Source organism: Eptatretus burgeri, chromosome 4 (genome assembly GCF_056783735.1).
Source record: "Eptatretus burgeri isolate ZD-2024b chromosome 4, Ebu_testis_v1, whole genome shotgun sequence".
NCBI lineage: Eukaryota > Metazoa > Chordata > Myxini > Myxiniformes > Myxinidae > Eptatretus > Eptatretus burgeri.
Window position 1 is genome coordinate 59,161,108 of NC_140964.1, and position 27,883 is coordinate 59,188,990.

Consider the following 27,883-nt stretch of genomic DNA (forward strand, 5'->3'; position numbering starts at 1 on the left):
GCACCAGGTATGCGTCAAATTTCACGAGTGACGATGTATTTCCAAATATTGTCAGAGTTTGCAAGCAAATCAGTCCTGCTGTCAGTAAGGTAAGTGAATTTGCAATTATGAATTAAAAGCCAAAATATATTATCAATGGTGAAGTTTAAGAAAAAAGATCACTAAAGATTATTGCATGACATCTGTTATTCCTTTACATCTTCCATAACATCTTCTTTAAGAGACTTTTCCACTTCTTATGGAAGAAGCAGCCACATGTACAAAAATGCAATTTCAACACCCTTGACCACCACTGTATTTTCAGTTCATGCTTCCTCTGTTTTGAGACAAGAATACAGCTATCCTTTTTATTTTTAAGGGTATTAGGCTTGTGGAGAAGCTGCAACATCCATCCATCCATTGGGACCATACTCTGTGCAGAGCGTTGGTACTGCCTAAGCAGTCTCCTTGGCTATTGGGCACAATCCTGGATGGGTCGCCACTCTGACACAGTATACCAGCAAGCACTCATTTTGTCGACCTCAGAAGGATGACCGGCAGAGTCAACCCCACCTGGTGTTAATTCAACAGCTGAGTGAGATTTGAACTCAGGATTCTAGGATCGCAAACCCACCACCCTAACCATTAAGCCAACACCAGGCATAAGCTGCTACACTAATCACACCAATGCGTGCAAACAAGTATAGTAAACTCCAGCCTTGATATCAAACGGCTGCTGAGCCATGGGGAAGTGATGTAACTATCCAGGATACTCCCGGCAATTTTTTGTGTGTGGGGGGGTGGAGGGCAAATGAGTCTCTCTCGATGGGGTTTGTTCGTGTTCCACAGTATCCTCTGAAAAGCTGAACTTCAAGCAAAGAAGCCACATGTATTTTTTTTTTGTATACGACGTCAAGGTTCATGGAAGAGCTGGAACATTGAATGGATCCGGACACAACATAACAAAAGGAATGGTAGAGAGGGGATGGGACACTAAAATTAGGGGTGCAAGGACAAAAACAAAAAGAGGGAGACTTGGACAAATAGGTGGTGTGGTGGAATGAGGGGTAGGAGTGGACAATATGGATACAGAAACAAATGCTCAAAAGAAAAAGTGGAGATTTGGAAGGGGCAGGGGTAAGTGGGGGGATGGCTAAATGGGGTTAGAGAAGACCGTAGTTTTGGATGGAGTTATCTGAGATGGTGGTGAACATCTGAATGAAAGAATGAGATCGAGGAGAATGTGGAAGTTGGATCCACAGATGGGGGAAAAAAATAAAATAAAAAGGAATGAATTTGCGGAGGTGAGCAGTTAGCGAGCTGTTGTGTGCAGCCTATGGCTGTTGGTTGCGTCATTTTCTGGGGTGTGGCTGTGCTGCTAGTGCAATGCCCTCTTACCAGTACAATGCTACTCATTTTGCTGACCTTGGAAGGATGACAGGCTGAGTCAATCCCACATGGTGTTAATTCAATGTGTCCTGTAGAAACTTGAGGAGGACAAAGCACAGAAAGAGCAGAGGGTGCAAAACCAGAAAGGAGGTGGTGGAAGACAGATCACCGACCTGTCTGCGATTGGAAAGTGAGTGGCTCATTGACTCTGTTTCATTGTGGGATATTCCAATCATCTTGAAAGCCATGGTTTCTGTGATGTCAAGCTGGCACTGTGTGAGACAGGGTCACCAACCCATAGGGGCAAACAGGACTCTATGAAGCTGTGGATGAAGGCTATGTTGGTGGACACAAGTGCAGGTTTGCGAAGGAAGGATTTTGAAAGATGGAGGATGCCAACTTTGAAATGCCAACTGGCTTTGGAGGGCAACTGAAATATGGTTTGCCCAATAAATATCATGGCAGATAGACCCAGGAGTTTGTGTGATTGGATTTCCTCAAGAGGACAAAGGAAGTAGATGGGAGGGTTTTGCCATAACAGTCCTGAGAGAGAATGAATTTGATTTGATTTGTCAGGATTGAAAGATTTATTTGAAATCTTTGACCAGCTTGTGATTTTTGTCAGGGTCTGAAGAGAGGGAAGATGCTGCTGTCTGCCTATGTGAAGGATGAAGGATGAGGGATGTCATGGCAAAGAGTGAATTCATAAGCAAATCGGTAAAGGGGATTTTCCAGAGTCGGAGACGTCATTGATGCAGATTAGAAACATGAGTGGGCTCAACACTGCCTTGGGGAACTCCAGCTTTTCACAGGGAGAGGAGATGAAAGGACTCTGTTGCGAGTCACACGTTGCTAATGAGAGTGGAGGAAGTCAGTAAACCATGTTTGGAGCTGGCCTTAGATGCCAAAAGCAGAGTTTGGAGAGCAAGGCAGGATGCCAAACTATCAAAAGCTCGAGATATGTCCAGAGATGGCCCTGTCTCATCTGACAGAGGGCCTACATCCATTGTTGGGCGAGTAGAAGTAGCATGTCCAAGGTGGAGTGGTCTGGTCTGAATCCAAATTGGTGATCTGAGATGAGACTGTTGGAGAAATGGAAGGATTCCATACCACCTGTGATGATGGATTTGATGATTGGAAGTAAGCCGATCATAGGTCTGCAGTTGGGTTCAGTTTTTGCAATTTTATATAATGCAGTGATGTTGGCTGACTTCCAAGAAGATTGAAGATGACCTCAGGCAAACGATAGGGTGCAAGAGCAGCAGAGCAAGTTTATTAGGATAAGTAAGCTGATGCCATTCGGTCCAGCTGCAAAATCAGTTGAGGGTTGCCAGAAACTTCACCTTCTTAGGTGCAAAAGACAGAGTCCATGAGCAGTTGGGTATGACTGGGAATGGTGGGTATACAATATTTGGAAGCAAACAGACTTGAGGCATTCGGCCTTCTCACGAGCGGAGTCGGCTGCTATGCCATTTGAAGAGGGGTAAGGGATGGAAGAGGAGCATAATCCAGAGACAGATTTGAAAAGGTGCCACCAGGTTTTAGAGGAGGGAGACAAGTTTGTAAGTCAAACTTGACATTGGACAGACATTGTTTTCTGACTGGACACGCTTGTTGTGGGCTTTGTGGAATGATCTGAGATTAGCTTTGGTTGTGGTTGCTTTCCAGGAAGAGAAAAGTTGTTTCAGAGCAACATCCTCACCACATGATTCAGTGTACCATGGCCAGGAGGAAGGGTAGGATAACTGGAGACGAGGTAAGATGAATCTGTACAATATATACCAGGTTGTTGTGGAGGAATTCCTGGGCTGAGTTAATATCAGGGGCAGCAGATATAAGAGACCAGTCTGGAAATTAGATGGCTGCTTGCAGTCCCTACCAATCTGCCTGAGTGATCTGCCAAACTCGCCAGCATTGAGGCAGCTCTTTGAGAATAGCCAGGGAGATGTTGACTCTCACAAGCATATGTTCAGATGAACCAATTGGAGCAGAGGAAGACCAGAAGTCTATTTTCAGGGAAGTTTGTCATCACAAAGTCCAGAAAGGAGGACTTGCTATTGAAATCTGGGTTGGAAAGTTCACAGATTGCATCAGTCCCATGGAGTCACAGATGTCCTTTGCTGAAGTGCCATGGCTGGTGAGAGAGGTACCAACACCTAGCCACATTGCATGGTGACCATTGGAATCACCACATAAAAGGAAGAGAGAGTTGGGATGAGTGGTTAAAAATTTTCCATGTTGTTTGAGAGAGATGAAGCTGGAGTCATGACTGTTGAGAGGATGGTACAACACATACAAACAGGAGGGGGGAGTGGAGAGGAAGTTGTAGCCAGAGGTACTCCTGGGTGTTGGGAGGTATACGATCAGTACAAGGACAGTGAGCAATTGAGTTATTGATGTAAAGTGCAACTCCACTAGCGTGGGGTTGAGGCCGATCAAATCTGAGGAGACACTAACGAGTCAGGGACATCCTATGGGAGGAAGGATTCTGTTAAACAGATGTCCAGTTTATCAGCAGCGGCCTGGATTGGGAGATCTGTCATTGGAGTGGATGCCTCGCATGTTTGAGTTCCAAACAAAGATGGGGAGGAGGCGTTGGAAGGGTGTAGGACAGGGGAGAGCATAGGGTTTGAGGGGGCAGTGTGAGGAGGGATGCAGAAAGAGGAGACATGAAGCTTTGAGGGGATTTGGAAAGAGGGCATGTGAAGTGGAGGGGGGCACATAGGGGTGGGATTTGAAGGACACAGGCTTGTAGGGGAGGGTACTGACACTGTTGAAGGGGATTTGATTTCATTATCTTGAGCAGACAACCTTTGCAAACTGGACTTCTCAAGATTCCCAAATTTGACACATGGAGATATAGATCATGGGATGGGTGGAATAATTTTTGCTGAAGGCACAGAAGAAGGTGGTGCTGTTGTTGGTACCGGAGGATTGATGGACCAAACGTTTAGCTGATACAGTTTTGGAAAATAATCTTTGTGAAAAAGATTAATATATCGTACACTCCTGATGGAGAAATAAGGAAAGTGATGCATTTAACTATTTTGAGTACTTGGTACTACAAAACTTTAATATAGACATAAACAGAGACATTTTGAAGGACATTACCACAAAAAAGAAAGCCACAAAGCTTTTTGTTGTGCTCTCATCAGGTGAAATTCGCACAAAGTGAATGAGTAATGAAGAAGAACAGTCTAATCGACACCTATCAACAGTCAATTCTGATTGGACGTTCTCTACTGACGCGTCATCATCTCCCAACGGTCTCGGTGGGAGGATCCTGTTCAGTGTTCAGCTCTCCATTTGGAGGTTGCAGAGTCTGAGGTGGAGCCGCGAAGGCTTTGTAGAATCTTCTTTATCACCATCTGTGATCGTGAAACATTCGTGTTCCTCCTCTTCATTGCACAAATAAGCAAAGTGAGTGGACAAACTATTTTTGCCGACATAACATGGGGTCCATGGAAGAGATAAATGTTGCTTCTATGATTCGGAGATGCGTTATACTTCGTCCTCTACTTTACGCTCCGCCTCAGACTGCAACCTCCAATTGGAGAGCTGAACACTGAACAGGATCCTCCCACCGAGACCGTTGGGAGATGATGATGCGACAGTAGAGAACGTCCAATCAGAATTGACTGTTGATAGGTGTCGATTAGACTGTTCTTCTTCATTACTCATTCACTTTGTGCGAATTTCACCTGATGAGAGCACAACAAAAAGCTTTGTGGTTTTCTTTTTATGGTAATGTCCTTCGAAATGTCTCTGTTTATGTTTATATTAAAGAAAGGGAAGAAGGGTGTACATTCAATGATGATTCAGTTGGTAGATATTGAAAAAAGGCAGATAGGAATCAAGTGGAACTAGGACACTCGGTAGAGACAATGCCACCGCCGGGCTGATTAGTTTATGTTTTGTATCCCACTGATGGCCTGGATAGGGATTCGGACCTGAACTAAAATTTAATCAGCTGGTTCTTGTCACCACCAAGTTTCGTCTGAATCCGTCCAAAACTTTGAGTTGTCCTATTTATCATTTTAGCCCTATCATTCAATGGTGAAGAATGGCTTAAAAAAAATCTTGGATCCAGATCCGGATCTTCACCAAAGTCTAATAAATTCTTCCTTGTTACATACCCAACTTCGCCTGGTGTTAGCTTAGTGGTTATGATGGTGGCTTGGGATCCTCAGGTCCTGAGTTTGAGCCCCGTTGGCCACTGAATTAACACCAGGGGTTGACTCAGCTTGTCATCCTCCTGAGGTCGGCGAAATGAGCCCCAGTATACTGGTAATTGGGGCACTGCATCAGCGGCATAGCCGTGCCCCTAACCACTGCTGCAACCAGCAGCCAAAAAAGGCAGCACACTATGGGAACACAACCTGCCCCCTGAGGTATTTTGTTCACAAACAGATGGGGGTAAAAACATAACCTCCATTCACCTTGGGTGGCAGAGATGAGATGGTTTTGGAATGAAAAAAAAATTTTAATCCATTTTTTTTTTTAAAGCGAGGAAGGGAGAGCATAACGTACAATATTTGGGAAAAGAAAAGCAAAACGAGGAACACTGCGTCAAAAGGGCCAGTTTTCCTGACGGCTATCCGAAGAGTAGGCCTTGAACAATACAAATTTAACTACAGCAAAACAAGGTACCCTGAAATTGCGACTTCTGTCTAAATGTGGAAAATTATGTTTAAAAGACTTTGAATTCCATGCAGCAGGTTAAAAGTGTCCGTGCCGAACTGAGTCGCTGTAAACACACATACAGTGCATGCGCAAAAGTCCTCATTTTGCATTCATATGTCATTTCGAAAAATGTCTAAGTTGGCATGTCTTTGGAGGATTGCGCCTCATTCCAACAAACTCCACTCTTCACTCCCCCTTCCCTCTTTAAAAAAAAGAAGTCCTTGGGCTGGTTTTGCCTAACCCCTCATGGAGTGATTTCTGAAGAGTTCATCAACGGCTGTGTGCTGTATGGCATTTACCATTCTACCATGTCTGATAAAAAGATAGTTGAACAACCATTACAACATTGATTTACAGTGTGTGGTGGTCCATTGGTGAAATATTTGGTTAATTGTGACATGTTTATCCTTGTGGAATGGTTGATTTAAAAATTGTCAGCCAAATTTATTGGACTAATAATTAATTGCACGTGAATGGACAACAATCATGCCAATATCAAAGTTGGATCACAGGTACAATGTGAGCACAAAAGCATTAGGGTGGGGGGGGAGGGAGAGAGACAGACAGACAGATAAAGCCTAAAGGCCCGGTCACACCTTGACGTTTTAGCCAACGTATGCCGATTTTTGAATTTTTTTTTTCTAAAACGCTGGTACACGTTGAATACGTTATGGGTAAGTTTTGATAACATTGAGAGCACGCTGAAAAACACTGCCATACGTCGTTGTACGTTGGCTTTAAACGTTGTACTTTTTGGTTGTCCTCAAATTTTTGCATGCTTGAAATTTCACGACGTATGCCGGCGTACGACTCACACGTTCCGCTACGCTGGCCACAAGTTTTATGCACGGTCTGCGATCGTTGACAGACGTCAACACATGCTACTTGTAAGTTAATCATAAGTTGAGACACGCCGAGGTAATGTTTAGCGTACCCGAGACTTATTTCTAACCTATGATTAACGTGTTGTTGGCACGTTACGCGATCGTTGCCACACATCGACAGACGTTACTTTTAAGTTACTCATAGGCTGAAAGACGTCGGTATAATGGATCGTCCTTGCGTCAGCGTCCACGGCCACGGCCAGGACACTTATTTGCAGCATTCTTCAAACTTTTCTTCGGCATGACGAGGATGTTCACACTTCGATGTCTAGCTTGGCTATGATTCCAATTGTCCATCGGCAGCGTCTATTTAAAATAGTCGAGTTTGAGCGTTTTAACACGTTCAGAAGAAACGCTTCAAATTTCCAAACCCCAGCGTCAAAAAACAAATGCGAGTGACAGCAATTTAAATCGTTCATTGTAAACAATGAAAATAGCTGAGTGGTACCGTTTAAAAGTCGTTGAGTGTAAAAAAAAATCCAATTGTTGAGCGCAAGCGTCTACTTTCAATAGTGGAGATGCAGCCATTTAAATCGTTGAGTGGCAGCCTATGAATAGCAAACCCTACGTCACCGGCAAAGATAAACTGCCGCACGATATGGATAAGTTAGGCTATCGTTGGGCATAGTTTGTGAACGCCGGCTACACAATAATTATTCGTTGGTATACCATATCTATAAGTAATCGAAGCGCTCTATGCACATTATTAGTTCATTGTGCATTTGTCCAACCCGTTATGAATAGAACTAGCCGCGAAATAGCCGCGAAGAACTTCGAACAATGGTGAAAAGACGTCTTCTACCCGTGGACACGCGGACGCAAGGACGATCCATCATAACCCACACCCTCCCCCTCACACTCACCTACTACTGCCAACATGAACAAACTACTACTAATACTGATACTGATACTGTTACTGCTGACATGGACATCGACTCAAAAAGGACTCGAAAACACTGTTGGGTTCCCCTTTTATGAGCAGCATTTTTATATACCAATTCCCAAAACCGCTGGGAACACGTCTTTATATGGCAGTTGTAAGCTAGAAACATGTTAATTTTTTTTTTTTTTGTCGACCGGAAGACGTCATTGGAATACGTCTACATACGTCGATGTGTGTTGGGACTACGTAAAGAATTGGTTCAAAGCACGTCAAACATAAGTTAGAAATAAGTTTCGCGTAAAAAGACATTACCGCGACGTGTTTCGACTTATGAGTAGCTTATAAGTAGCCTTTGTGGACGTGTGTAAGCGTCCACATATCGTGTGTAAAACTTATCCCCATCGCATGCGGAACGTGTGTCATACGCCGAGTACGTCGTAAAATTTTGAACATGTTTAAAATTTCTTGACGTACTCTACTTACTACGACGTATGATAGCATACTTTAGCGTTCTACTCACGTATACCAAACTTACTCATACCGTATTTGACGTGCCCCAACGTTTTAGACACATTTTTCTTAGGTCGGCATACGCTGGCAAGATCGCCAAGGTGTGACCGCGATGTTGACACTTCCATTTCTACGGCAGTTATGATTCTAATCGTTGTGCGTCAGCCTTTTAATAGGCTACGTCACGACATCGTCGGCGATGCGTGCAACGCGCTATGCCTAAGTTAGACTATCGTTGGGCATCGGTTGTGTAGGCCGACAACAGGTTCAGCATTCGTTGGTATAAGTTATCTATAACACAACGAAACGTTCTGTGTCCGTTACCAATGCGTTATACATAAGACCAAGTCGCTATGAATACGTCCGAATCTTTAAAAAAAAACATCAAAAGTTCAACGTAAGCCAGCGTTTTACATACATTTTAATACGTTGCCATCGCTGGCTAAAACGTCAAGGTGTGACCGGGCCTTAAGGCCTGCAGGGCCAAAATTAAGAGTTGCATTCCCTGCCTTACTCGACTTCCTTCCAACCTCATTCTCCTATCATACCTGACCTCCCAAACGCTTTCCTAATTTGTACCATTCCGACACCCTGCCCCTCGTGTACAGTATGTGTCACATTTAGACTTTCCCTGCTTTGTTGTACTTAAAGTACCAACTTACCGTAACAGCTGGAGTTTCTTCATAAGATTTGAGATTCAACTCTCCGAAGTACACTTTCAACTTGGCAAGATCATTTCTGGAAGAAAAGTGCCAAATTTAAATGCGATCTGTGTGGTATGATAGCTGTATTAGCTGTCAGACGATTCACCAATATTCCTAAGGTGTAAATGCAGAAACACCCCCCTAAACGTTAATAGTAGTCATTTAAATTTGCAATAAACCATATGTGGAGTTATCGATATTTGAGCAATATAGCAGCATGACCATAATTAACTGAGCCAAGTTGTCATTTCTTCAAAATGGGGGGCCGTCATACAAATCGGATGGCTTTATGAAATAGTGTTCACAATAACGTTGGTAATCACTTTATTTTACCTGCTTGTTGTATTTCCATAGGCACTCTCTGTACTAAGAAGTTGGAATATCAGATTCTGAAACAGACAGGATAACTTTAGTGTACTGAAAATGTTAAATGATTGAAAATAGTGCATAAAACAAAATTTCTTGTAAAAAACAGTTGTAAAAGATCATTTAATTCTCCATCCTGGTTAGTACTTTTGGCAGTAGTTACTGAATCATGATTGTCCAACAAAATACATTGAATGTATGCTTACACAGCAAATTGCAAACTCGACTTTTCAAAAGTGCAAAATGCTTATTGTCAATTGCCAGATGCCCAGTGATGTGACTGATTGTGCCAGAATTGAAAAAATAATAATAAAAAGTCTGCCCTGGACAATACATTTTTTTTAAAAATAGGGGCAATACACCTGGGTGCTCACCTGGTAGAATAATGATACTGAGAAGGAAGTCAATGTGGGATGGAATCGGCAAAATGTACCAATAAAACCATCGCAAATACCCACTTTTGGGGGCAATCCCCTCCACACCCTGTAAATCCCCTTTGACTCCAAGTTTTAAAATAGCATAAACAAACTTTGGCACTGTATATCACGGGTGAAGAAGGCTGTCGTCAAATTTCTATGGAATTGTGTGTGTAGTTTCTGAGAAGAAAGTAAATCCCCATTTTGGGGGCAACCCCCCCCCCACCTTGTTGCCAATTTCTGTAATGGTGTGAACAAGTTTTGGTACATCATAGGTGAAGGTTGTGGTCAAGGTTAATCAAAATTGTGTGTAGTTTCGGCGAAGAAAGCAAGTATATATTCTGGGGGGCAACCCCCACCCCCGTACATCCCCTCAGACCCTGACTTTTCTGATGTCATGATCAAACTTTGGTACATCATGGGTGATGAAGGTTGCATTCAAGTTTCAATGGAATTGTGTGTTGTTTCTGAGAAGAAAGCAAAGACCTCTTCGGGGGCACTCCCCCCCACCCCCCATACACTCCCTCAGGCCCCTTTTTTCATGCCATGAACAAACTTTGGTACATCACAGGTGATGAAGGTTGCATTCAAGTTTCATCAGAATTGCAAGTGTAGTTTCTGAGAAGAAAGCAAATACATATTTTGGGGGGCAACCCCCCATAAACCCCCTTACGGCCTGTTTTCTTTTTTCGCTTATCTGGAATTTAAATTTCAGATACGGTATTGTCATCACACACAGTCCACCTGTCTGTCCGTCTCCTTTTTCGACTTCGCTGGCGAAACCGCTGGGCCGATCCGGCTGAAATTTTGCAGCAACATTCCTCTCCTGATTGGTAACAGGAATTTGAAAGCTCGTTGCGCTCACATGACTTTGTATGTTAAAATTGCCGACTTAGTAAATTTCTTCAAAAATCTTCTCCATTTCCACCAGTTGAATGCTACCAAACTTGGGTGATAACATTAGGCCAGGGAAGGGATGTTAATTTGCCCATGTCATTCCGATCACGTGACCGCAAGTATCAAAATGGCCGACCATCAATTTTTGTGAAAATCGTATGAATTCCTTCAAAAATGTTCTTCTCCAGACCCACCAGTCAGAATCCTACCAAATTTGGGTTGCAACATTTTGGTAGGGTTGGGATGTTAATTCTATTGTGGAAGCCATGCGGATAACGTGACCAGAAGTGTCAAAAGGGCCGACTTGGTCAACTTTTCAGGACATCGCATTAATTCCTTTCAAAATCATCTTCTCCAGACCCACTCGTCAGGATGCTACCAAATTTAGGTTGCAACATTAGGATACGGCAGTGATGTTAAATTGCGGAGGTCATGCCGATCACATGACGGGAAATGTGTCGATGGTGGATTTCGTAAAATATTTGGAAAATCATGTAAATTCCTTCAAAAAAAAAAATCTTCCTCACCAGACCCACGAGTCCGAATTCTACCAACTTTTGGTTTCAGCATTAGGCTTGGGCCCAAATAAGCTACAGGTGAACTGGTCCTTTTAAATTTTTTTATTTTGTAATGCCATGAACCAACTATGGTAAATGTAGGGTGAATGAAGGTTGTGGTAAAGTTTCATCAAAATTGTATGTGTAGTTTCAGAGAAGTTGCAAGTATTTTTGGACTGATGGGCAGACGACGCACCATCCCATAAGCTCCCCGGAATTACGTTCCAGGTGAGCTAAAAAAAAATTACTGCAGCCCTTGTTTTTATTTTTATTATTTCCTTTATCGGCATGAGGCTTATGAAAGTATGACTGACAGTGTGACAAACAAGAAAATGAATGAACAGGCAGAGGGGAAACAAATGATTAACTAAGATGGTTGGGTTCGGAAAGGTTAATGGTGGGTAATAAAAATCATGGATCAGAATTGGGGATGACAAGAGATAGCAGCGTACTGCTTGCTTAAAGCCCTGAAGGAAAGAGGGAGACAGGACAGCCTCTTGCAGATGGTTTCAATCAGGAAAAGCAATGAGTAAGAGTTGGTCTGTGCAGACAGCCTACATTTTGGAAGCCAAACCGGGAAGCGGTTACTGGAAAAATGCATGCATCCTGGAGTGGATAAGGGATGGTTGGAGGACAGAGTCGAGGGAGCAATATTAGAAAATAGACTGCAGAACACAGGGATCAGTGACCTGCCTGCAATAAGAGCAACAGACCCTGTGTTTCAGCATTATCACGGGTGATTCCCTTGAGTTTTAGATTGCACAAAATCCAGGAGAGACGGATGTAATGCGGGGGAGCTAGCCCATAGGCGGAGAGCAATACTCCATCGCGTCATGGCTAAAGGCCTTGTAGAATGAGGAGCTCCATTTCCAAGTAAAGACTTGGATTGATGGAGGATGCCCAATTTGCGGCTGGCTTTGGAAGCCAGCCTGCTACTGTCGTGGCCAAAAATATTGACACCCTTGCACTTTTTTTTCAAATAACTCACAATTTTCTCCAAAAATAAGTTGAAATTCATGAAAGTATTTTGTCTCCACAACTCTTTATTTTACTGTTAATATTACAGAACCTTTGTTTTTGATTCACAACTTAATATATTAACAACAACTTTAAAATCAGAAAATAAAAATGAATGGCATGAACAAAATTATTGATACCCGAGACTTAATATTTGGTACCACAGCCTTTGGCAAAAATAACTGCAGTCAATCACTTCCTACAGCCATGAATGAGCTTCCTCCACCGCTCTACTGGCAGTTTGGCCCACTATTCTTGTGCAAACTGCTCCAGTTCTCCCAGATTTGAAGGGTGCCTTCTCCCAACTGCTGTTTTCAGATCTCCCCACAGGTGTTCAATGGGATTTAGATCTGGACTCATTGCTGGCCACTTCAGAGTCCAGTGTTTTGTCTTGAGCGATTCCTGGGTGCTTTTTGAAGTGTGTGTTGGGGTCATTGTCCTGCTGCAAGACCCATGACCTTTGACAGAGACCCAGCTTTCTGACACTGGGTTGAACATTGTACTCCAGAATACCTTGGTGATCTCCTGATTTCATTATGCCATGCACACATTCAAGGCAGCCAGAGGCAGCACAGCAACCCCACATCACTGAACCTCCTTCATGTTTGACTGTAGGGAAGGTGTTCTTTTCTTTGAAGGCTTTGTTTTTGTTTTCTGTAAACAGAGATGATGTGCTTTACCAAAAAGCTCAAATTTGGTCTCATCTGAACACAGGATATTCTCCCAGAAGGATTTTGGCAAACTCCAGTCAGGCTATTCTGTCTCTGTCTCTGTCTCTGTCTCTGTCTCTCTCTCTCAGCAGTGGGGTCCTCCTGGGTATCCTACCATAGATCCCCCTTTCATCGAGTTGGTGACGGATGGTGTGAGTTGAAGCTGTCGTACCTTGTGTCTGAAGGTTAGCTTGAACCTGTTTGGCCGTTGATCGAGGTGCTTTCTCCATCATTTGAACAATCCTTCGCTGCAATCTTCAATCAAGTTTTCTCTTGCGGCCATGTCTAAGAGGGTTGGCTCCAGTGCCATGGGTCTTAAGCTTCCTGACAACATTGTGTACGGTGGACACAGGAACATAAAGGCCTCTGGAGATGAATTTGTCGCCTTGAGGTTGTCCATGCTTGGCTACAATCTTGTCTGACCTCCTCAGACAATTCTCTGGTTTTCTTTCTTTTCTCCATACTCATTGTGGTACACACAGTGACATAAAACAGCAGAATGACTCCTTTTCGATTCAAACTGGTTGAAAGAGTGATTTTTATATTGCAGGCACCTGCAACTCACTGCAGGTGAGTTCAATTCCAAAGTAAAGGAGAATCACCTGCTTGAAATCTAACTATCTCTCACAACTTCTAAAAGGTGCCAATAATATTGTTGTGGTTACCAGATTCGCAAACCACCATTCAGGTCCCTTAGGTGAGGTATCTCGGTAAGTGCATGTGTAGTTAGGCCCAAACCCGTTGTCTAGTGGGAATACATGTCATTTATACGTGCTGCGACTCTTTAGGATAGCCGTTTTTCTTTTACTATCTTTATTTTGGACCAATCGCGAAGTTACGGGGGGATAAAAGGACGGTGTTCGTCAGTAAAAGGAGTAGTAAAAAGTCGGAACGAGGAAGAAGGGAGTCGTAAAGGTCGGAACGAGGCGAAGGAGAGTCGGAACGGAGGGGACGAGCTGTGGAGAGGCGGCGAGTCGGACGAAGGGTGCTCGCGTCGTGCAAGGAGCTGCGCGCCCGAGGGAGGCCGGCAGCGCGACCTGGCCGAGGTGGAGACGCTCGTCGCACATAATAAAGATCCTCTATACCCCGAGCATCAGCAACCCCCCTCCTGTTTCCCCCCGCGCTGAGATAGTGCCACTGCGGGGGCCCCGTTCCCACCCCCTGCCAGGCACTGTCCACGAGGCCCGCGGGTTGCGGGCCATCGCCGCTCCGCGTCTCATCACCAGACGGGTAGGCCCGACCAGGTCTCGGCCCCAGGCCTACCTCATTCTTGAGGGTATTTCTTTTCCTTGGTTTTGGGTATGTGTTGTCGGCGCCGTCTGTGAAGTAGAATTATATAAGTGTTGCCGTGTGCTCGGTAGTCGGTATTAGCTCTGCACTGTGTTTTCACTTTTATGTTTGCTTTTTGTGTAAATGGAATTGTGTTTTCTTTTTTTGTGTGCATTTGGTGGAATTGTATTTGTGTGCTTCCCGTGTGCCGAGAATAAACGTGCTTTATTGTTGAACTGTTCTCCCGCTTCGCTTCTGCCTTTTTCCCCATTGAACCCCCATCTTGCTTCACGTAAAGGCTTGGTAGTGGGCTGAATACGCCCGATAATTAATCGAACCGTCGAGGTCGACGATAACACCGCTCGGTTATTCTGATAGTACGGAACGGGTCGCTATGGGCCCGTGTCCGGCCCACCTGCGGCGAGGTGCGATCGCCCGGTCTACCCTCCGCGTGGGTACTTAGGTAGTTCGAATTTGGCGAGCAACCCTATCCCACGCGGGGGCTGATTGGCTCGACGCGTGAGACCGAAAGGTCCACCCGTGACTGGTTCCCGGCGTTAGTCCGAGAGGGTCACGACTGGATTGTCCGTCCGGTGGGCGACGTGCCGCGATTCGAGTTACGTGGCCGTCCGCACGCCGGCGGGCGCGAATCCGCAACACTGGTGTCAGGAGTGGGATACAAATTCATCGCGCCCTCCTCGCGGCACTGGTATTGGAGAGCCGGGACAACAGGCTCTCCTGTCTCCAGCGAAATTCACGGGAATCGGTCCAGGGGTGAGAGAAGCGACCCCCGATTCCCTCCAAATTACGAGCGAGCAAATTAACCCTTCACGAGAAGCAAGATGGCGTCTCAAGGCGCAGCGGGAGCCGGGGGTATTAGAAATGTATATGTGTAGTAATGTAGAATCCATGGTCCAGGATGGAATCCCCGAGCAGGAAATGTTGATTGTGCAGGAACACGGACTCGCCTAACTGAACCCAGAACCTGAGGTGGGTGCGGCAGCGGCCGCGTGTATGACACCTTCCCCCCTCTCCACCAAAACCCTTCCCCGACCCCCTGCCGAAACGGCTCACCCAAGCGCACCCGACATGACCCAGCTATACACCATGCTGGCAAAAATGTATGCGGAAACGACAGCGAAGATGATTGCGAACATGAACAAGCAAATGAATGAAATGAAGAACGGAATGAAAGGCATGAACGAAAAGATGGATGCGAATACACAAAAATGGATGAAAAGATGGATACAAATACAAATGAAGTGAAAACGACGATGGATGCGAATACACAGCAAATGAGGGAAGAGATGAAAGAGCTGCGGGGTGAGACGCAGAACATGGGCCGATGCCTGCAGGCGGGCATGAAGGCCGTGACCAGGGAGCTGGGAATGGCGACTCCACGTGTGGGAGCAAACGAGCTGGGTGGGGGTGCAACGGCTGACAGGCCCGCGGTGGAGGCGGGTGAAAAAATAATTCGTGGAACGTGTTGGGCGAGGGTCGTGACGATGACCGAAAGGGAAAAATTAAATGGGGAGACCAAAACGTGTGAGACGAGACACGAGGTGACGACAACGGAAATAATAGTTGAGACGAGGGAGGTAAAGGGTGAAGAGTTGGCAGAGACACGGGAGATAGAAAAAATAGAGGGAAGACTACACGGTGAGGACGGGGTAAGTGACGCACACACACACACGGAGGTAGTGGAGGATAATGGGGGTGAGCTCGCGGAGCGTGTAGGGACCCGGTGCGAGCAGCGGGATGGCCTCCTCCAGGAACGAGGGGAGGGAGTATGCCCCCTTGAGGCGAGTCACGACCAGGTGAGTTCGGTCGTGTTTTGCGAGGTTGAGGGGACGAGTGCTGTGGACGGGTGCACGGAGAGCTTGGGGGGTATAGAGGCCCCGGAGACCCTTGTGGGGACACAAATCCCCAGTGTGGTTGTCCCTGTGTGTGTGGTGCAAGGTGTGAGTGCGTCCCCGTGTGTGGAAGCGACCCCGTGTGTGAGTGGTGTGGTAGCGATGGTGCCGGAGTGCGTGCTTCCCAGCACGCCGTGTGTGGATGAGGCACCATGGTGGTGGAAGAGGCCGTGTGTGTGAGTGAAACGGCCAGTGTGAGTGAGGCACCGCGGGTGAGTGCCCCTGCGTGTATGAGTGAGGCACGGTGTGTGGATGAGGCACAGCGGCTTGAGTGCCCTCGCGTGTGTGGGTGAGGCACCGCGGGTGCAGTGCCCCCGCGCGAGTGAATAGAGCACCACGTGAGTAGTATGGTTTGTGTGAGTAGTGAGGCACGCGTGAGTGAACGGCCGTGTGTGCAAGGTCGCTGTGTGCCAGGGAGACCGTGTGTGTGAGAGAGCGGTATGAGAGGGAGATGTCGGTTGGCATGCGGGAGCACGCAGCCGCGTCTCCCCGTGTGAATGTGATGGTGTGGACTGTGTGCGTCGTGACACGCAGGTATGCGTGTGTGGAATGGCGACGGAGACGGCGACAGAGGAGAGAAAGCCGAGTAGCGGCTGTAGTTGTTTCGAGGACCGTGCCGGGTTCACCCAGCAGTGAGCACGCGGTTCGTGCTGTGCAACGCACGAGACCGCCACGTGCTCGCTTGCGAGAGTGAAGTCCCGGTCCGGAAACGCACGCGGTGGATTTGCCGATCCCGCGGACGGACAAAGTTTAGGCAGGACTACGGATTTGGACCGGACGGGTTCTCCACGCGATCGTGTGTGTTAAGCTCCAACGGGCAAAGCACATGTGTTCGCGTGGGGAACCCCTCGAAACGTGGGGCTTGTGTTTTTTTTTTATGCGCACGGTGACGTCATGGCTGCACGTGGGGTTGGAATCCGGCAGGAGGGGTATCTCTGCCGGATGGTCCCGTCCAAGGAGGGACGAGGAACACGTGCAGCTGCATGACGTCACGGACAGTTGCAAGGTGCAAAGAGCGCGAGTTGCCGCGCAGGTGCTGCGCATGAAAAAAAAAAAAAAAAGGGCAAGCCTCACTTTCGGGTGTACAGGATTCCTGGGCAAGGGGTGAAAGACCCCCTTACCTGGGCACAGGATGGAAACTAGTTAGGGGGAAGGGTTAGCTTAGTTAGACCGACTTCATGGGGCAGGGGTAAGTCCTCATGGAGTCCGTGGAATGGATTAGTTAGAGGGATTGTAGCCAGATTTAGGTGGGGAAATAAAATGATTTATTTGGAGACAGTGACAGATTTTTGGATGTGTAGAGGGGACGTAGCTTAGCTACGTAGGTTAAAAGGAACGTGCTGTAGTTTAAGGGACGACGTGGGAGCACGAGTTAGTTAGGGGATGTAGTTAGAAGGATGGCAGAGTTCAGCGGTGTGTGTGTTGAAGAGTTGGTGAGTTGTGAGGCATGTGCTTGGTGAGTGAGTGAGGCCAGCGGGTCTGTGTGTGGAGCGAATGGGGAATGCATGGTGCGATGAGTGATTGGGGAGGAGTGACTCCCGCCCAAGGGACCCCGGGGTCAGTGTAGAGTGAGTTAGCTGGGTTAGTCAAATTGAAAATGGAGGTCGTTTTGTTGTTGGTGGGAGTGTAGGCTCGAGACCCATTTGGGGGGGTGCGGGAGCCCTGTTGACGGGCTTGGGAGCGGGGCTGCGAAAGGTGAGTATCGCTGAGTGGGTACCCCGGGCACCAGGCTAGTCGGCCGCGGTAGGCCAAGGGCCCATGGGGGGGCCGGGATAGAGTAGTGGCACGGGTGCGCCTGCTTGGTGCGGGGGCCCGGGCGCCATTAGCCGCGTGGGCAGTGCAGTGGGCACGGGTGACCCTCGGAAAGGGGCCCGGGAGGCCGGCCTGCCACGTGTGCGTTTCAGGGGAGGTGCCATGGGGGGCACTCCCCGGTGTTAGGGAGCTGGTAGGCTCGGAGGCAGTGTAGTGCCCGGGGGTGCCATAGCGGGAGATTCGGCAGAGGGTCGTGCCTGCCGGAGGGAGCCACGTGTCCCAGCCAGGAGACCGTGTGAGGGCACGGAGAGAAAATTGGGGGGCGAGGCCCAAAATTGTAAGGACACCAACACAGGCGACGGGAATCTGGGTTGTTAGAACCAATAGTTTAAGTGAGAGGCGCTTGTTGAAAGCCCCGGGGTAGTTTAGCAGTTAAATGGTTAGGGTAGATTAGGAGATGTACCCCTCCGCACCATCCATCCCCTCGCTGTCGTTGTGGGCCGCTGGACCCACTTTGGTTAAAGATCGCCGAACTCTGGGGAGGCCATTCTGAGGCTTCGTTGGGCCTCGACACAGGACGCTAGCTCTCCCTTATTCCCCTCCGGGAAGGGAACGTAGGGGTTGGGAGTAGGCTAGGTGACAGGATAGGTTAGCCGAACAAGGACGATAAAGGGGGTTAGGGGACGATTTATAGTGGGGAAGTAAAAATAAAAACAACAAAAAAATAAGTTGGGGCTAAATTGGGGTTTGACAAATTAAGGGAGTGGGTATGTACAGTGACAGGCAAAGGCGATAGGTTGGGAGGGAGACGGGTAGGTAGGTCCGAGCCCGCCTTCCAAGTGGCCAGCACCACCGCACTCCTCCACCAACTTCCACTGACGGCAAAGGCTGGCCACCTTCATCGGTTGGCCGTGTTTTGGTTCAAGGCGGAGGCCGGCCAACTTCATTGGCAGCTGTTGTTTTGCTGCAGGGCCTGTGCCGGCCAGTTCATCTGCTGGCTGTTTTTCTTCAAGGCCTGTGCCGGCCAGTTCATCTGCCGGCTGTGTTTGCCTGCAGCGGCCTTCTTCTGCGGGCTGCGTTTGCCTGCTGCCTTTGCCATGCCATGCCCACTGCCCCTGTTCACCAGCCCCCGTTCAATTTTTGCTTTGCCCCCCCTGTTCATTTCCATGTGCGCCAGGATCAGAAAGCAACAGTTTGCAAGCTGCGAGAACTGCCCTGTTGGCAGCTACAACACGGGCCTGCAGTGGCGGCCCGTGCACCGTGTTTGTGTTCATGCATCCATTCGTTGTGCTCATTGCGTGTGCCACTTGAGCTGGCACGGAGACTACGTTTGTGCGGCCCATGCACCGTTGTGGTTCACTGAGTTCAGTTCAAAAGGGAAGGCCTTGGACTGCGTGTGAGCAGCCAGCCACGTTCCCTGTCACCTGCATTGTTTGAGTCAGAGACTGCATGTGGGCAGCCTGGCTCCCTGCTAACTGCTTTCTTTTGCAGAGTTCAATGATCCTGGGCCATGGTTTAGTGTAAGATTTGTAAGTTAAGGGTAAGATGTACTGTAAATATGAGTGCGCCCCCGGCATGTCTGTCTAGCGCCGGCAATTTTATTTAAGTCGTCCGTGTGAGTGAGTTTGTTTAGGTAGTTACGCAGCCCTCAGGTTATTTATTTTGGGGACACGAATACCATGAATGTCGCACTCAGGGATCCGTAGGTAAAATGTACTAGGGGAAAACTACACATGATGGCACACGAAAATTTGACGACTCGGGACGAGTCTGTAAAAAGGGAAGGGGGTAGTGTTGTGGTTACCAGATTCGCAAACCACCATTCAGGTCCCTTAGGTGAGGTATCTCGGTAAGTGCATGTGTAGTTAGGCCCAAACCCGTTGTCTAGTGGGAATACATGTCATTTATACGTGCTGCGACTCTTTAGGATAGCCGTTTTTCTTTTACTATCTTTATTTTGGACCAATCGCCACCATCACAACCACAACATCAACCACCAACCACACCACCGCTTCACCACAACCGCCACGACCTTTACCGTCACAACTCGCCACCATCGCATCACCGTCATCTCGCGCCACTCATGGGCACCGATGCTGGACTCGTGTAGGGCGCACGTTGAACAGCGTGTACAAAACCACGGATTTTCTGCTTCAAAAACGGATCCAAAACGACACACGCCCACTTTTTGCCGTCCAATCGGTGAGCGAGGGGCGAATTGGCCCCGCCCCCAGGGCGATCGATATATGCAAATTTGTGGATCAAAAAGCCTTCACGCCCACTTTTTGTCGGGCCAATGGGGAGCGAGTTGAAAGGTCAAAGGGAGGGGGTCAAAGGCGAAGTTACGGGGGGATAAAAGGACGGTGTTCGTCAGTAAAAGGAGTAGTAAAAAGTCGGAACGAGGAAGAAGGGAGTCGTAAAGGTCGGAACGAGGCGAAGGAGAGTCGGAACGGAGGGGACGAGCTGTGGAGAGGCGGCGAGTCGGACGAAGGGTGCCCGCGTCGTGCAAGGAGCTGCGCGCCCGAGGGAGGCCGGCAGCGCGACCTGGCCGAGGTGGAGACGCTCGTCCGCACATAATAAAGATCCTCTATACCCCGAGCATCAGCAACCCCCTCCTGTTCCCCCCCGCCCTGAGATAGTGCGACCAAGGGGGCCCCCTTCCCACCCCCCTGCAGCGCACTGTCCACGAGCCCCGCGGGTTGCGGGCCATCGCGCTCCGCGTCTCATCACCAGACGGGTAGGCCCGACCAGGTCTCGGCCACATGCCTATCTCGTTCTTGATGGTATTTTTTTTCCTTGGTTTTGGGTATGTGTTGTCGGCGTCGTCTGTGAAGTAGAATTATATAAGTGTTGCCGTGTGCTCGGTAGTCGGTATTAGCTCTGCACTGTGTTTTCACTTTTATGTTTGCTTTTTGTGTAAAATGGAATTGTGTTTCTTTTTTTGTGTGCATTTGGTGGAATTGTATTTGTGTGCTTCCCGTGTGCCGAGAATAAACGTGCTTTATTGTTGAACTGTTCTCCGCTTCGCTTCGTCTTTTCCCCATTGAACCCCCATCTTGCTTCACGTAAAGGCTTGGTAGTGGGCTGAATACGCCCGATAATTAATCGAACCGTCGAGGTCGACGATAACGCCGCTCGGTTATTCTGATAGTACGGAACGGCTCGCTTAATGGCCCGTGTCCGAAGTCGACCTGCGGCGCAGGTGCGATCGCCCGGTCTACCTCTCCTCCGCGTGGGTACTTAGGTAGTTCGAATTTGGCGAGCAACCCTATCCCACGCGGGGGCTGATTGGCTCGATCGCGGTGAGACCGAAAGGTCCACCCGTGACTGGTTCCCGGCGTTAGTCCGAGAGGGTCACGACTGGATTGTCCGTCCGGTGGGCGACGTGCCGCGATTCGAGTTACGTGGCCGTCCGCACGCCGGCGGGCGCGAATCCGCAACAATATTGTCCGGGTCATTTTAGGATTTGTGTGTGGAATAAGCTCAGATTTAGTAATTTTTTTCAGCTTTTTTTTGTTTTTTTTGTTTTGTTCAACTGCAAACCAAAGAAATACATATGTGAATACCAAAATATATTTTAATTTCAACAATTTTCTGGAAGAAATGGTGCGTTAATTGAAAAAAGTGCAAGGGTGCCAATATTTTTGGTCATGACCGTATGTGGTCAGCCAGGAAAGGTCATCGCTGATAGTGAGGCCAAGAAATTTAAGACAACCTCTTCCATGGATGATCAAGGAAATGGAGAGATGGGTTTGTTGACTATCTTTCTGCAATGATAAGGTGAGACCGATTTTCTGGGATTGAAAGACACATTCCATTTATCAGACCAGTGCCTTTGTTTAACAATGTACTACTTTGAATAGATGATCCTTCTGTGTCTGCCGCACTTTATTCTAAAGGATTCCTGCTGTCGGATGATAATAAAAACGTTACCATTTGAATCATTTGAAGTGCAAATCCCATTTCTTCTTCTTTTATTCCGGAAAGATGGGCTTTATAAACAGGAATTTTAATGATTAAACACCAAATGGACAATTTTTTGTTCCAAGTCAATAATTATCTTTCCATCCAAGTAAATAGATTATTAGCTTTCAAATGGTACCTTTTATTTATTTCTTTTTTCCTTATTTTACCACAGCAGAAACCCTTTAGACCCGAGCATGATGGATGTGCATGCACACACCACACAATTCTCCTTTGAGTAGTAGTAGATGTGTGAATAAAAGTAGTCATCCTGAGGTGCCATTATATAACGTACCTCTGAGGTTTGTGCTGGCCACTTTCCATATCCTGCAATCAGCTGATATTGTGTGCTACTGCAAAAACCAACATGTTAATATGTATTGTGGCAACAGCAGAAGTTGAAGGGGAAGGGAGGAAAGACATGGGGAAAAGGGGGGGGGGATCACATTTTCAAAATTTGCAGTGTGAAAGGATTGAAGTTGAAACAGACATTTTGCCAAATGCACCTGGAATAAATTGCTTGCACAAATAATATGGTGCAAGATGCCTGAAATAATGTGGTGCAAGATTCCACAAATAGTGTGGTGAATGAAATAAAACTTACTGGCACAAGACAGGACATTGCTCGATGAAACCCAAATCGCCAGAGACAAAACGTTGATACAACTGGTAGTAACAGAAAGCTGGAAGTACAATATTATAGATAAGCATTGTTGCATTTAACAAATGTAAAACAAATGAAAAAAAAACAAGCAAGTAAACTCCAATGAATCACATGCCATATGGCAAAACTTTTTAAACTTTGCAAGACCAGAATTTCCCACTCATCCATCATTCTTGATTAGTGAATGAAAAGCTTTTTTTTTTTTGGCATTTTTTTTTTTTTTGAAAAGTTACATCCTCTTGTTACATGTAATTTGTTGGTACTATTTGCAGGAGTTGCATCCAAATAAATGACAGAATCTAAAGTTTGAACCCTCTTGTGCATGGTCCTCGTACAAATATGTAATATACAAATATATTTTATTTAATATAGAGAGGGACAATGGGTGAAAGGAACTGTTTGGGTGGGAATCGACAAATACAATGACCGAGAACTACCACACTTATAACTGCAAGCAGGAACGCCAGGTACTGAATGACACCCGTTCTAATGACGATGCCATCCCATCAAGCCATTTTTCTAAAACTATATGTCTCAGGGCTAGTCGATCCCACTAACTGCCACTTATAACTAAGCAGTGATTTCTTTATGGGCACTTACAAAACTGAGCCATGAGCAATAAAGTTTGATAAGTATGACATCATAGTTAACACACAATGACAGCCATATTGTATTGAGAGAAAACATTTTAAAATATTTTTCTTTGGAACCACTTCACTGACGATGGTTTAGTTATCAAACTTTTATCCCCATGGGTACTTGATGATATACTTAGTTTTGCATTGATTGTTTCAGTAGATTGACAGAATTTCAAAGTTTTAGGATTTTCAAAGGTTTTGGCTTTAATCCACTATAGCTGACAGACCATGTGACCTATGATATTCTAGTCACCAAACTTTATTTAGCATAGGTAATTGATCACATACATATATATATATATATATATATATATATATATATATATATATATATATATATATATATATATATATATATATATATATATATATGAAGTAATGCATTGATCTGTTAAGCCATTTCAGAGAAGATTTTTAAAGCATTTGTTTTTTAAATCTAATTTGGCTGCCCAACCATGTGACCAATGACATAAATTTAATACCCAACAAACTGGGAAGTGGATTACATACATAAAGTTTTGCATTGAACGGATAAGGTTTTTTATATCCAATATGGCTGCCAGACGACATGACTGATGATGTCATCGTTATCGGGCCATATGCCACCAATGGTAGTCAATCAAATATGTGAAGTTTGACATCAATCGATACGCGGTTTCAGAGAATTTTTAAAATATTTTCCTTCAATCCAATACGGCTGGCACATCATCTATCTATAATTCCAGCAATCTCTGTGTGTGTGTGTGACCGCTGTTTCTCGACAACCACTGGTCCGATCTAATTGAAACTTGCCAGGTATATTGCTGGGGACCTGAGGATGTGTCTTTTTAAGGTTTGATATTAATCGGACAAGTGCTTCCCAAGTTATGGCCATTTATTTACAAAACCAATGACAAGACACGTTGTTGCGTGGGCATGGCCGATAGGGAAGGGAAGCTCAGCCGCGTTCGCCATTACGGGTTACAACGTATGGGCTTCCGGAGAGTGATGACTTTGTGTATTCTAATAATTTCTCGATTTCTTATGCGCATTTATAGGCGCTTAAGCATATTCATAAAATATGTTGGCGCTGATTGAATAATTGGGTATTATAAATAAATTGCGAATAATCATAACTGCGAATAATATCGAACTTCCGGGTCACGCACGTACGGGCACGTGAGAGCGAAGAAACGGCCTGTGTGGTTTATTTATTTATTTATTTATTATTATTTTTATTTTTTTTTACGGGCACGTACTAGTTAGACCAATGACATTGTAGTGATAAAACCTTAATCCCCATAGCTATTTGATGACACTCAAAGTTTTGTGTCGATCGGTTCGCTGGTTTGAGAAGATTTTTAAAACACTGTTAAAATCATATATGGCTGCCAAATCACATCATTGATGATGTCATAGTTATCTAACTTTGTTCCACATGGGAAGTCCATCATACCTGTAGTTTTCCATCAATCTGTTCAGCCATTTGAGAGGGTTTTTAAAGGGTTTTTATTTTTTTTATTTTTCAAAACAATGGGCTGCCATACCAAATCACTGATGAAGTCATCAATTAAATTTTCTCGACCAATTTCTTTGTGGATGACCCTCAAAACTTTTCATATTTATTGGATAAGAAGTTGATTCCAATTCTGACATTATCATTATGGAATGTTTCCCATGCACAGGTTATGCATGACCTGTGCCATCTTTCAATTATTTTCACACAGCGGTAACAGAGAAGATGGCCAATGTTTTTCCTTTTTTTCCAACATGGCTGCCATACTGTATGACGTAATCGTTATCATTTAAAATTTCTCCATGGTTAGGAGCTCATAGGTTTTGTGTCGATTGCTCGAGCGATTTTGAAGAAAACAGGTTTAAAAGTGAATAAATGTGAAAAGTGAGTGGGGGGGGGATAATCCATACAAAAACAAGAGGGTACCCATGTTTTTCCACATATCCTGTAGCTTTTTGAGCAGTTCATAAAAAGTGTAAGTTGGTTTCTGTTTGACTTTCTCGGTGTCCACATAACTCCATGTTGTCTCATTGATGTTCATATCAGGACATGGTGCAAGCGAAAGTATCTTTGTGAATGTTCCATCAACTTCTTTACATTCCAGATAGTTCTTCATTACATTGGCTGTATGCTTGGGGTCATAGTCATGTTGGAAGATGAATCCCGGCCTAATAAGACGGGTTCCTGAGGGAATAGCATGATTGACTGACAACAGTTGCAGGCAAGTTCTGATCAGTGTGCCCTCAATTCTGTGTAAATCTCCCACATGCTTGGCTGAGATACAGCCCTACACTTCTTTTGGTCTACCCCCATGCTTCACTGTAGCTGTTGTACACTTACTTGTATCACTCCAAAAGTCTGCCTTAGAACAAACTGCCTTTGATTATTATAAAACAGTTCAAAGTTGGACCGGCTGTAAAAGGCACTTTCTAGGTTTAGTCGTTGCACCATTTCATTTGTGCTGCCAATTTCAGCCTTTGTTTTGTCGCCTCAGAAAAACATCCATTGAGATCACTTTGTACTCATGTGCATCTTACTGTTTTGAAGAAATGTTAGCACCATTACTCTCAGCTCAGCCATTCACAAGATCTCTCCTGGATTGTCATCGATCACATAGAACTCTTACCCTGAGGTACTCAAAATCGCTATTGGAGATTTAGGGCTTTCTTCTTCCACTGCTACTATTGCAAATGGTAGCAGTTTTGCATGTACAGCTCCTGCAGAAACATGAAGTTGGGCTGCAATCTGCCGCATGGAGTAGTCTTCGACACGCTTGTCATCTGATATATCCTTTCCAGGAGCCATAGTATTCACAACATATTCACCACTACAATTGAATCACAATGCACACTTTTATTGTCCTTCTGGCAGGTGTGGCACTTTGATAGCTAACTTGACAATCGGTCAGTGTACTGCACTGAATGAATGCAAGACTGTACTAGGGAGAGTTCCATTTTTAACTCTGCCACCAAAAGTGGGTGGAGGTTATGTTTTTGCCCTGTGTCTGTGAGCAGGATAACTCAAAAACGTTGTGGACAGATTTGGCCAAAAATTGGTGGACAGATTGGGTGTGTGACGAGTACAATTTGATTTTGGTAAAATTCCAAATCTGGATTCGGACACGATAATTAAAAAAAAAAAAATTGAAGTGATTCTTTCTTCACCATTGAGAGATGGGGGGGGGGCAAAAATGATATATAGCATGATATTTCAAAAAGTTGTGGACGAGGTATGATAAAACTAAGTGGATGAGTTGGTTTGGTGACAACAAGCCATTTTGGTTCAGGTCTGGATCCAGATCCGGCCTGTCGGTGGGATACAAAACAAACTATTCAGTCTGGCGGAGGTATGTACTCTACCATGTGCCGTTCTAGTTACACGAGATGTGATTCTGTCATGTGTTATTTGCATTTTGCTCAGTTTTTACCTCCACCACTGAAGGTGGATGGAGGTTATGTTTTCACCTATGTCTGTCTGTTAGCAGGATATCCCAAAGTTGTGCACGGATTTGGATGAAATTTGATGGACAGGTTGGGTATGTGACAATAACGAATTGTTTAAATTTTGGTGAAGATATGAATTTCAGATAGTAGAATTTCAGTGATTCTTCACTATTGAACGATATGGCTAAAACGATATATAGCACTACCTCAGAGTTGTGGACAGATTATGACAAAACTTTGTGGACGAGTTGGGTAGGTGACAAGAACAAGCAGATTAGAATTAGGTTCAGGCCCAAATGCAGATCTGGCCTATCGGTGAGATAAAAAGTGTGAACTGTCCAGCCTGGTGGAGGTATTCGCTCTTCCAAGTGCTGTTGTAATTTTTCTTTTTCCGTTTTCATAAATATTTCCAAAAACATATATAGGTACATGTATAGGATTGAAATAGGTGCCACAATGCTATAATAAGTATTACAAGAAATGTCACAGGTGGTGCTGTTGAGCTTCACTTTGGCAAGGCAGAGTCTGATGACTTTTTTGCACAACGCCACATGTTACTTGATTGGAGTCACAATGAATCACTCAATCCTGTCTCTACCATGAACTCCCCCTCCTTTTACGATTATACACCTCAGCTCCACTATATTTTTCGATTGAGCACCTCCACTCCACCATACCACTTGAGCCTGCGCTGAATTGGCGGGGTGCATTTTCTATAATGGCCTCATGGACAAACCGTTGCAGGTGGTACAAGACTCGACCCTGCAGTTGGATTATAAAAGGGACGCCCGCAAGTGCGGAAGAGGAGATGGGGTGACCAAGAGAAGAAATGGGAAGAGATGTCTGATAGAAGAGTATCAGTATATCAGCGTAGTCATTTGAATAAAAGGAGAGAGAGAGAGACGGAGACCCATTTGCCGGCCACTTTCCTGCACAAGTCTCCTGTTACCCATGTGCCAGTCTTATCCCCAAACCAGCTTGCTGCACCCGTGCCAGCCTGTTCACATGTGTCGAGGCCATTTCCCCCACCACTTAATCTGCCCCAACAAGGTTCACACAAGTTAAGAGTACACATTCGGTTTTGTCTTGTCAGGACCAAAATATTCAACCTGTAGAACAGCATTTTAATCTATTAAGTGGTAAACAAGCCGATTTGATTTTGGTTCAAGGCTGAATGCCTAAATTCTGTGTTTGCTTCTAAATATTGTGTCCCAAACCCATCACATTCTGTACTCAACTTACCCAGTCGCA

At 45.7% G+C, this 27,883-nt stretch overlaps 1 protein-coding gene across 8 annotated transcripts in view; it reads right to left on the reverse strand.

Annotated features, from left to right (window-relative positions):
* The window catches only part of SCNN1A (sodium channel epithelial 1 subunit alpha), an 86,254-nt gene that overhangs the window by 37,188 nt on the left and 21,183 nt on the right, over nucleotides 1–27,883 (reverse strand). For 7 of the 8 annotated variants that reach the window (XM_085878281.1, XM_085878282.1, XM_085878278.1 and 4 more), the window contains 4 exons: nucleotides 22,497–22,575; nucleotides 22,188–22,245; nucleotides 9,366–9,421; nucleotides 8,991–9,066 (listed from right to left, as the gene is read on the reverse strand). In XM_085878281.1, coding sequence (XP_085734407.1) covers nucleotides 8,991–9,066; nucleotides 9,366–9,421; nucleotides 22,188–22,245; nucleotides 22,497–22,575 — 269 coding nt within the window. Of the gene's footprint in view, nucleotides 1–151; nucleotides 910–8,990; nucleotides 9,067–9,365; nucleotides 9,422–22,187; nucleotides 22,246–22,496; nucleotides 22,576–27,883 lie in introns of those variants that run through there. The other variant, XM_085878283.1, reaches the window with a different exon arrangement.